Here is an 11,243-nt window from a genome sequence, read left to right on the forward strand (position 1 = left end):
CCCCCCCCTCCCCCACCACCATACACTCCATAAACACCTTCACACTAGCGACACCCTCCATGACTTGGTGGTTCTATAACCGTATTAAAATCCACCCCCATAATCAACCGGTGCCAGTCCAAATCAGGAATCTTCCCTAACACCCGCCTCATAAAATCTACATCATCCCATTTGGGGCATAGATATTTACCAGGACCACCGCATCCACTCCAAATATCCACTCACCATCACATATCTCCCCATCTCCTCACCCCTCCCCCCGCAGATCGGCCTCAATGCTCCCTACCTCGAATGTCACCCACTAATTAACCAACACCACCACACCCCTCGTCATCATATCTCGCCGCTAATCAACCACCTACCCCAACCATCCCTCCTCAACCTTGTCTGACCCCCTATCTTAAGTGCATCTCTAAGGGCAGCACGGTGGCGCAATGGTTATCATTGCTGCATCACGGCTCTGAGGCCCCAGGTTTGATCCCGGCTCTGGGTCACTGCTCGTTTGGAGTCTGCTCATTCTCCCAGTGTTTGCATGGATTTCACTACCACAACCCAAAGATTGCAGGGTAAGTGGATTGGCCACGTTAAATTGCCCCTTAATTGGCCAAAATAAATTGGGTACTCTAAATTGTTTTTAAAAGTGCGTCTCCTGCAAAAAAGTCACATCCGCCTTTAGACTCCTCAGGCTGGGGAACACACGCGACTGTTTGACCGGTGCATTCAGCCCTCTCACGTTCCACCTGTCCAGCCTGGGTGGGGGTATTCCCACCTCCCTCCCATGCCAGTCAGCCATATCCCTCTTTTGAGCCAGCCCCCGGCTCAAATCACACAACCCTCCAGGACCGCCCTCGGATGTCCAATGTCATTGCTCCCTTTCAAACTCACCACACCAACCACACCCTTGTCAGCAACTCTTCCCCCCTCCACCCTCCAACAAAAAAACCAGCCCCATACCACCCCTCCCCCCACGCCTGCCTCCTGGCAACCCCCCACTTCACTTCCATTAACTAGCCCGCCCAGCTAGCATGGTGGCCCCCGCCCCAAGACCTCCAACCTCCCTAACCCCCAGTTCCCCTTCCCCTCCCAAATACATCCCTAAAGAGTAACAAAGTTTTCCCATCGTTTTCCCCCATTGAAAAATCTGCCCCCAAACAACCCACCATCCAAACCTTTAAAGAACACACAAACTTCCCCAAAGTTCAATGTCCTCACTCTCCTCCAAGTCCATTGTCCCTCACAAACGCCATCGCCTCCACTGGCGTGCTGAAATAATACTCTCACTTCAGGAAAGTCACCCAGAAGCAGGCCTGGTACAATACTCCAAACTTCAGCCCCTTCTTAAAGAGGGAAGCCGTAATCTGGTTAAACTCGGCCCTCCTCTTTGCCAGCTCTGCACCCAGGTCCTGGTACACCTGCAGCTTGTTCCCTTCCCAGGTATATTTCCTAGTCTGCCTCGCCCACTGAAGCAACTTCTCCATGTCCAGAAAGTGGTATAACCGCACCTCCATCACCCTTGGCTCGCCCACCTGTGACCTCCTCATCAGCGCCCTGTGCGCTAGGTCTACCTCCAGGTGCCAGTCAAAGATTCCCTCCCCCATCAGCTTCTCCAGCATCTTAGGCATATACGCCCTGGCCTCCACACCTTCAATGCCTTCATGCATCGCAACAGTACTGAGGATTTGCCTTCTGGTATAATTATCCTGATCCTCCACCTTCTTCTCAGCATCTTTTGCGTCTCCCGCATCACCACCACCTCGGCCAACGAGGCTACCTGCTCCTCATGCTCCCCCTCCGCCATCTTCACTTTCTGAATTGCCAAGCCCTGGGACTCCAGCCTTTCCTCCACTCATTCAATCCCTGACTTAAATCGGTCCCACAACCTTGGGCAGGCCTTGCAGGGCCACTTTCCTCTGCTGCTGAAACTTGTCATTGAGGAACTCTATTAACTGCTCTATTGACCACTAGGCAGGCAGAGCAGCTCCCTTGCCCTCCACCATCTTATCCTGTGGCACACCACGAAGACTGTCCTGCTCTAGCAGATGATCCCACATTGTGCCTTGGTATGTTGGAAACTAGGTATGATGGAATCTTGTGGAGATAACAGTGATCTCCGGTTAGAGTTTCAGCAAGAGCCCCACGCCACATATTTTCGGGAAGGTCCACCACATCATATGCCACTCAGGCTCAAACTGACAAACCAAAGAGATCCCTTGGAATCCAGCACCCAGAAGATAGAGGCTCAGCTGACTGACTCTGAGCCCAGCAGCTCTATTGAACAGCAGTGCCAGTGGAGAGGGGTTGGCTACTGCGGATAAGACACCTACCGAGGCTCAGGACTGTCATTGAATCATAGGCCATGGGTGAGTGTTGATAGGAGTGGGGTCGCAAGGTGGAGTCACGGTGGCAGCAACCACTATAACCTAAAAATTATAGTACCATGAAGCCTTTCTGAACAGGTCTTATATGCATTAAGATGAAATTCCAGTATTACTGATTTTACTGCGATTTAAAAATCTTGAACTGGGTTTTCCTTCTGGGAGGCTCCCCATTCCCAATGCTGGGTGCTTCGATCAGGAACTGTGTCTGAATGAGGGATCACCCCTAGCATTGTAACCAACTGTCCTGGATTCATGTCAGACATTTTATCCCACATCCTTTTTTTTTAAGGTGGCCTCCCAAAAGGAAAAAACAATTCGGAACAGTATTCCTATTTCCTCATTTTACTGTTTTCCTGAGCCCAGGAATCTCCTTTTGCCTTCGCCGCTCTGTTTTGTTTGTGAGCATGCTCACTGCGGCTGTTGGACACCAGCTCCGAAGGTCACCAGAATCCCTCGCTCCTCACCAGGTCCCACAATCGAAGTGTCCCTTAATTTGTTTCATAAAAAATAGTCACTCTGCACCCCCCCCCCCCCCCCCCCCCCCCCCCCCCCCCACCAAGCAACCCCACCCACTTAAAGATCTCAATTGGCAGTGGGACAGGAAGGCTGTCAACGTGCCTTCCTGCCACTGACCTAATCAGAGTGGAGAGGGAAAGCTGGTGGGCTCCCCACCCACTGTCTACCGCAGCTGATTAAATGACATCCCCACCATCAAACCACCAAGGGAGAAGGTACAAGATTCCACCTTAGATTCCTGCTGTCTGCAGCAAGGCAGTAAGCTGATTACAGACTACCAGACACTGGCCAGTGTCTCACCGTGCCATATCACTGGCTGAAAAATAATACATGGCATTTGGGCGGCACATCTTTTACAGCATGAATACAATAATATTTAGAGGACTTGCATGATGAAGGAGCTACGCTCCGAAAGCTAGTGATTCCAAACAAACATGTTGAACTTTAACCTGGTGTTGTCAGACTTCTTATTCTGATATTTAGAAGTTAACCTTATTCTGTTTCATTTAAAATAGCTTCCTGAGATGGCACATGTAAAAACAACAAAGCCCTGGTTGATGTTCATCTTTCAGAACATTGGATTGCTTCTGGGTTGGTCTTGCCTACTGCTCCTGGCCCTTTTTGAACACAGATTTACCATATAAAACAATCTCAAGTATTGTCCTTCTGCAAGAGATCAAAGCTGCCTGCACAGAAAATTGCCTACAATTTCATATAATGCACTGGACTTCTGAAACTACAAAAGAGACAACGGAATCCACGATCAGGAAAGGCGTACAAATCATCACTAATATTTAATAGTTATTTTGCAATTCTTTTTCTTGAACGTTTTAACAACTCAAATCTGAAGCAGTTTTTACTGAAAAATATATTTGGTAGATTTGTTCATTAACAATTTGTGACAAGGACAAGAGAAAAATCATATTGGAACCAAAATAATTTACTTACAGTTTTTAAAAATTAGTTTGCTACCAAAAATAATTGAGCAGGGTTTTGACATGCACCTGTACTTATTTTTTAAAATTTGACTTTATGTCAACTTCTCATTACAGTACAGTAGTTATCTAATCTATTTTGTTTCATGTAATCATGTAATGTTAAGAAATATTATTAAAACTTAATTCTCATTTTTGCTGTTAGATTTCAAGCAAGTATATTTGTCTAAGTTAAGCTTTTTCACCAATTGAAAACAAAAAGGTACACTTGTCTCTTTGCATCAACACACAAGGGTAATTTTCCAAATATGTGTTGGCAGTGAAGAACGTCACTCACTGCCAATGCGCAAGCAGTGCACTTGCCATTTTCTGAGACATGTTGGCACTGGTCAAGACAACCACAAGTGCTCAAAAGATTACCCAGTAACGTTATTACAACCTTCTCCACATCTACGTTATATTAAAAACCTTGGGGAAGTTTTAACACTGGAGGAAGGGAAGGAGATCAGTTCACATGGAGTAGGGGAATGAGAGAATCGCCATTTTCCTCTTGGCTTGTCTGAGTGCAGTTTTAAATTGTAGACAACAAGGCCATTCATCCCAAGCCAAATACATCCCACTGTTTTAACCTGAAGCCTGAGCGGGGGAAGCAATAGTGGCTTCCCTGCCAGGCCAAAGCTGTCAGAAATGGCAGGACCAAGGAAAAGGGCCAGTAAAGTAATTTTTTTAAATATTAATAGCTTCCACTTATTAACATGCCACTGTCCAACCTTCCAGTCAAAACAGTTGAGGGGTCGATGAGAGGTAAATACCAACCATTAAAACTGCGGGGAGGGGCAGGTTGGGTGATATTGGGCTCTATAAGGAAATGTCTCCATCACTAAGGTAAGCGGCCAGGAATGGGTGTGGGAAAGGATTCAAAAGGAAGAGAGGGTGAAGGTAAAGTTGGGAAAAACAATTCAGATCAGTATTCTTACTTCCCTGTTTTGCTGGCATTTCATTTTAAATAGGACAAGGTCAGTTCAGAGAAGTACGCTTATATGTTTCTTCCTTAATTGCGAGACCTGGTGACAGAACCAGGCCCATAAGGAAAATACAAAAAAATGAAAAGTAGCTTGCTGGCTCATGTCTGGCCTTGGATCCATTTCCCGACTGGCTTGATTTGACAGTGAAGCCATCACGTCTCAGAAAGCTGCGGTTAAGGTTGCAGTCAGACCTTGTGACATCATCGGACTCAGTCCGTTGGCATTGAGGCCTCATGCCTCATGCTTTTACCTCTTGCTCACACTCCCCCATTTAATTGCTTCCATCAGGCCTACAATCTGCCAGAAAAGCCAATTCTAATTTGCTGTCCACTCAATAATTATAGTTGACTGCTGGTAATTAAATTTAAACTTAAAACAAACTTTATCATCTGCAAGTGATAATTATGCCAACACGGCCACTGATGTGAATGCCATTGAATAAAATGCAAGCATGACGAGAGAATCAGAAGAAAATTGAAAGGTATGCCACTCCTTTAAGTAAAATTACCTTTTCTGGTCTAAGCTCTTAGATCTTGACCTTTTCTTAACCTACTCTTTATCCCTGTTTATTTATTGGTACCTTGAACTAGCTGTCATGATCAGGGGCTGGTTTAGCTCACTGGGCTAAATCGCTGGCTTTTAAAGCAGGCCAGCAGCACGGTTCAATTCCCGTACCAGCCTCCCCGGACAGGCGCCGGAATGTGGCGACTAGGGGCTTTTCACAATAACTTCATTGAAGCCTACTCATGACAATAAGTGATTTTCATTTTCATTTTCATTTTCATTTTCCATGGTTTTAACTATGCCCCAAACTTTACAATCTTTTTTTAAAATTTCTTTGGCTTCATGATTCCCATATGATTAATATACAATTCATCCACTGTTGTAATTTTCTAACCTTTATTTTATCTTATTTATTGCAGAAATTCAATCTGATATCGTTGTATTTGATTCAGTTTTCTCTTATCAGTTTCCTTCTCACTTGAAGTCTCTTGGAAGTTGGATTTATTCATGAAAATACATTATTCTTTCTGCACGGATTTGAAGAACTGCATGTGAAAGGCTGTGTACTAATGATGGGAAGATTTCAAACCTGTTGGTTGAAAACACAGATCACATTTTGCCATATGAGTATAACGAGAAACTGTCCACACCTCCACTCCCAATCCAGGTTTCTTCAATATCTAGCCGGAATTCTCAGAATCTTGGGATTCTCTGTTCCTGCTGGCAGTCCCCCCCCCCCCCCCCGCCCGCCGGTTTCCCAGCGATGTGGGGTGGCTGCAATAGGAAATCTCATAGACAAGCGGCGGGTGTAGAGAATCCCGTCGCCAGTGAGCAGCACGTTGCCGATAAACACACAACTAGGGAACCGGAGAATCCTGCCCGAGGCCTGGATTCTCCGACTCTCCCACGCCGGCGTGGGAACGGTGGCGTTTTATACCAGAAAAACTGACGCAAAATAGTTACCGATTGCCCGTTTTGCTGGGGGCTAGCAGGACGGCAGCGTAGAGCACCCGGCTCTAGCTGCCGATACGCCCTAGAGAACTGCCGGTCCGTGGCTGCACATGTGCACGGTGGCCCACTCCCCCCCCCCCCCCGACTCTGCCGGCGCTGGATTGAGTCCGCAGCCGCTACGCCGAGTTCCCGACGGGCGAGTTCACACTCAACCGATGCCATCACAAACTCGGCTGGTCGGGGGCAGAGCTTCGGGGGCAGGGCCGCAGGCGATGTCCTGAAGCCGTCGATACGTGGCGCGCCGCCCCCGGTTTGGTTGTGGATTTGGATTCTCCGGCCGTTCGCCGAATGCGATTTTGGCGCCGGTGACTGGAAAATCCAGCCAACAAACATCTAAGGGGCAAAGTTGGGGGGCTGGACTCTCCGTTTCAGTGGCTAAGTGCGGGCTGAAACGGAGAATTCCCAGATGTTTGACAATGCAAAATTGTGACTGTACTCTCACCGATTCTGGGACACAGCGAGCTAGGTAATACTCCCGGCTCCCGAGTCCAAAACGGCCCGAGACTGGTCGGGTCCATGGCTGCGCATGCACAGGGCAACGGCCTCCAGCGGTCGTGCCACTTAACATGGCGGCGGCCGTACGCGGACCTGACTTGCCAAATATAGCCTCACAGGCCATCTCATGGCCACCTCCGCCACCAGACCCCCCAACCCATGCGGAAGTGCCGCCTGGCCAGTGACACAGCTCAGAGCACACATCAACCGCACAGTTGGGAACTCAGCCCATTGGGGCAGAGCATTGTAGGAGTGCTTCCGATGATGTGCCAAAACCGTTCCAACGGCGGGCGGCGCATGATGCGGTGATGCCATTTTGGAGTGGGCGGAAACTCGTAAACCGGCGTTGCCTCCGATTTGGCCGTCAGAAGGGATCCTCCGCCCGATCGCCGATTACGATATCGGCATTGGTGAACGGAGAATCCCACCCGTGATTTTTTTAGATGCCTCCACACTCATTTTTTTTCCCCCACTCGGGGAATAGCGGATTCCCAGGCAGAACACCAGCCAGTTGAACTACATCATGAACATTCTTTCCAAGAGGAAGTAGTCCTAGCCTGGGACTTGAACCCAAAACATCAAGACTAGAGGTTGGGACACTAATACCAGGCAACAAGGCCTCCTGGACATTGTAATGACAAAAGGGGAGGTAGTGGCATAATGGTATTGTCACAGGACTAGTAATTCAGAGACCCAGGGTAATGTTCTGGGAATCTGGGTTCGAATCCCACCGTGGCAGATGGTGGAAATGTTTTTTTAAAATTAATTTATGGGATGTGGGCGTCGCTGATTAGGTCAGCATTTATTGCCTATCGCTAGTTGCCCTTCAGAAGGTGTTGATGAATTGCCTTCTTGAACTGCTGCAGTTCTTCATGTGTAGGTGCACCCAGTGTACTGTTAGGGAGGGAGTTCTAGGATTTTGTCCCAGCAACAGTAAAGGAATAGCGATATATTCCCAAGTCAGGGTGGTGATTGACTTGGAGGGGAATCTCCAGGTGGTGGGGTTCCCAAGTATCTGCAGCTCTTGTCCTTCTAAATGGCAGTGGTCGTGGGGTTAGAACAGGGGTGGGCAAACTACGGCCCGCGGGCCGCATTCGGCCCGCCAAAGGTCTTTATGCGGCCCACCAAGGTCAAGTCATTAAAAAAAAATTAAAAATTTTTTTTAAAAAAAAAAGAAATCTTTTTTTTAAAAATAAGGTTAATGGGGGTGGGGGGGGGGGGGGGGGCTGAAGCGCCATTTTTGAAAAGTAGAGAAAAAGAGGGCTAAAGGCAGGATGCCGCCGGGGGAAGCGCTGAGGTATATGCCGCACGCTAATTGGTTACAACCGGGACTATTAATTTACTATGCGGCCCTTTAAAATTGTGAATTTCTGAATGTGGCCCTTGCACGGAAAAGTTTGCCCACCCCTGGTTTAGAAGGTTATTCTGAAGGAACCTTGGTGAGTTACTACAGTGCATCTTTTAGATGGTACACATGGCTGCCATTGTTCTTCGGTGGTGGAAGGTTTGAATGCTTGTGGAAGGAGGAGCAATCAAATGGGCTGCTTTGTCCTGGATGGTGTTGAGCTTTTTGAGTGTTGTTGGAGCTGCACTCATCCAGGCAAGTGGAGAGTATTCAAATACACTCCTGACTTGTGCCTTGTAGATGGTGGACAGGCTTTCTGGGGTCAGGAGGTAAGTTACTCGCAGTAGGATTCTGAGCCTTTGACCTGCCCTGGTAGTCACAGTATTAATGTGGCTCGTCCAGTTTAGTTTCTGATCAATGGTAACCCCCAGGATGTTGATTGTGGGAGATTGCCATTGAATGTCAAGGGACGATGGTTAGATCCTCTCTTGTAGGAGATGGTCATTGCCTAACACATGTGGTGCGAATGTAACTTGCCACTTGTCAGCCCAAGCCCGAATATTGTCCAGGTCTTGCTGCATTTGGATACAGACAGCTTCATTATCTGAGGAGTCACGAATGGTGCTGAACATTGTGCAGTCAACTGCAAACATCCCCACTTTGGACGTTATGATGGAAGGCAAATCATTAATGATGCAGCTGAAGATGGTTGGGCCTCGGACACTACCCTGAGGAAATCCTGCAGTGATGTCCTGGAGCTGAGATGCTTGACCTCCAACCACCACAACCATCTTCCTTTCTGCTAGGTATGACTCCAACCAGCGGAGAGTTTTCCCCCCAATTCCCATTGACTCCAGTTTAGCTAGGGCTCCTTGATGCCATACTTGGTCAATTGCTGCCTTGATGTCAAGGGCAGCCACTCTCACCTCACCTCTGGCATTTAGCTCTTTTGTCCATGTTTGAACCAAGGCAGTAATGAGGTCAGAAGCTGAGTGACCCTGGCGGAACCCAAACTGAGTGTCCGTGAGCAGGATATTGCTGAGTAAGTGCCGCTTGATAGCACGGTCGATGGCTCCTTCCATCACTTTGCTGATGATGGAGAGTAGACTGATATGGCGGTAATTAGCTGGGTTGGATTTGTCCTGTTTCTTGTGTACAGGACACAGCTGGGCAATTTTCCACATTGCTGGGTAGATGCTAGTGTTGAAGACTAATATCTGTGATGCTGGGCTCCTCTGGAGGAGACGGAGATGGATCATCCACTCAGCACTTCTGGCTGAAGCTTATTGCGGATGCCTCAGCCTTGTCTTTTGCACAGATGTGCTGGGTTCCTCCATCATTGAGGGTGAGGATATTGTAGAGCCTCCTCCTCCGGTGAGTTGTTTAATTGTCTCCCACCGTTCACAGCTGGATGTGGCAGGACTACAGAGCTTAGTTCTGATGCTTTGGTTGTGGAATCACTCAGCTCTGTCTATTACTTGCTGCTTATGCTGTTTGGCATACAAGTAGTCCTGTGTTGTAGCTTCACCAGGTTGAATCTTCATTTGCCGGTATGCTGTTGTTGCTGCTGGCATGCTCTCCTGCACTCTTCATTGAACCAAGGTTGATCTTCTAGCTTGGTGGTAACGGTAGAGTGGGGGATTGGGATTTAATACAATTCTGCTGCTGCTGATGGCCCACAGCACCTCATGAATGCCCAGTCTTGAGTTGCTAGATCTGTTTGAAGCCTCACTTAGCACGGTGGTAGTGCCACACAATACGATGGAAGTTATCCTCAATGTGAAGACGTGACTTATCTCCACAAGGACTGTGCGATGGTCACTTCTACCGATACTGTCATGGACAGATGCATCTGCAGCAGACAGATTGATGAGGTCAAGTATGTTTTTCCATCTTGTTGGTTCCCTCATCACCTGTTGTATTCCCAGTCTATCAGCTATGTCCTTTAGGTCCCGGCCAGCTCAGTCTGAGGTGGAAATACCAAGCCGCTCTTGGTGATGGACATTGAAGTGCCCCACCCAGAGCATATTCTGTACTCTGTGCAAATTGAATCCAATTAATATCTGGAATTAAAAGTCAAATGATGACTATAAAGTGGTTATCTTAAAAAAAACCTAGCTGGTTCACTATTGGGAAGGAAGGAAATCTGCCCACATGTGAGTCCAGACCCACAGCAAAATGGTTGACTCTTAAATGCCCATTCTGAAATGGCCACTCAGTTGCTTGGATGAGTGCAGCTCCAACGAGAAGCTCGACACCATCCAGGAAAAAGCAGTCAACTTGATTGGAACCCCTTCCACAAGCATTCACCCCCTCCACCACAGATGCACAGTCGCAGTGTGCACCATCTACAAGATGCACTGCAGGAACTCACCAAGGCTCCTTAATTTCTACTTAAGTAGAACCTTCCAAACCCATGAACATTGCCATCTAGAAGGACAAGGGCAGCAGATACCTGTGAAGACCACCACCTGGAGGTTCCCTTGGAGGAAATATATTGCCGTTCCTTCACTGTCGCTGGGTTAAAATCCTTGAACTTCCTCCCTGGGAGCACAGTGGACTCCAGCAGTTCAAAAAGGGTGTTCACCACTGCCTTCTCAAGGCAATTACGGATTGGGTAACAAATGCTGACCTAGCCAGCGAAGCCCACATTCCGTTCAAAAATGAATTTTTAAAAAAGGTCCTTTAAGGAAGGAACTCTGTCAACCTTACCTGGTCTGGCCTACATGTGACTCCATGTGGATAACTTGAAATTCCCTCAGGGAATTAATGTTGGCCCAGCCAGCGATGCCCACATCCCATGAATGATTAAAAGAAAATCCACATGTTCTGCACTTGGATGCTGCCTGACCTGTTGAGTGCTTCTGGCATTTTCTTGATTTGTTCCATGTCGTCTTTCACCCTCTTTCTCTTAGTAGCACTCGTAAACTTGTTACTTTCTTTTCATTCCACGTGGGAGGATGGCCTCAATACCTGCCCTATTTCCTGTGAATTCTGAAAACAGTAGTTATTTTGGCATCCACAGTTGCGCACA

At 47.8% G+C, this 11,243-nt stretch overlaps 1 protein-coding gene across 2 annotated transcripts in view; it reads left to right on the forward strand.

Annotated features, from left to right (window-relative positions):
- Nucleotides 1–3,854, forward strand: part of LOC119966421 (zinc transporter ZIP12-like) — a 152,785-nt gene extending 148,931 nt beyond the window's left edge. For both annotated transcript variants that reach the window (XM_038798047.1, XM_038798046.1), the window contains one exon: nucleotides 3,410–3,854. In XM_038798047.1, the coding sequence (XP_038653975.1) occupies nucleotides 3,410–3,538 (129 nt within the window). In that variant the 3' untranslated portion in view covers nucleotides 3,539–3,854. The remainder of the gene's footprint in view (nucleotides 1–3,409) is intronic.
- The last annotated feature ends 7,389 nt before the right edge of the window (nucleotides 3,855–11,243 follow it).

The sequence above is a fragment of the Scyliorhinus canicula genome, chromosome 5 (genome assembly GCF_902713615.1).
Source record: "Scyliorhinus canicula chromosome 5, sScyCan1.1, whole genome shotgun sequence".
NCBI classification, from domain to species: Eukaryota; Metazoa; Chordata; class Chondrichthyes; order Carcharhiniformes; family Scyliorhinidae; genus Scyliorhinus; species Scyliorhinus canicula.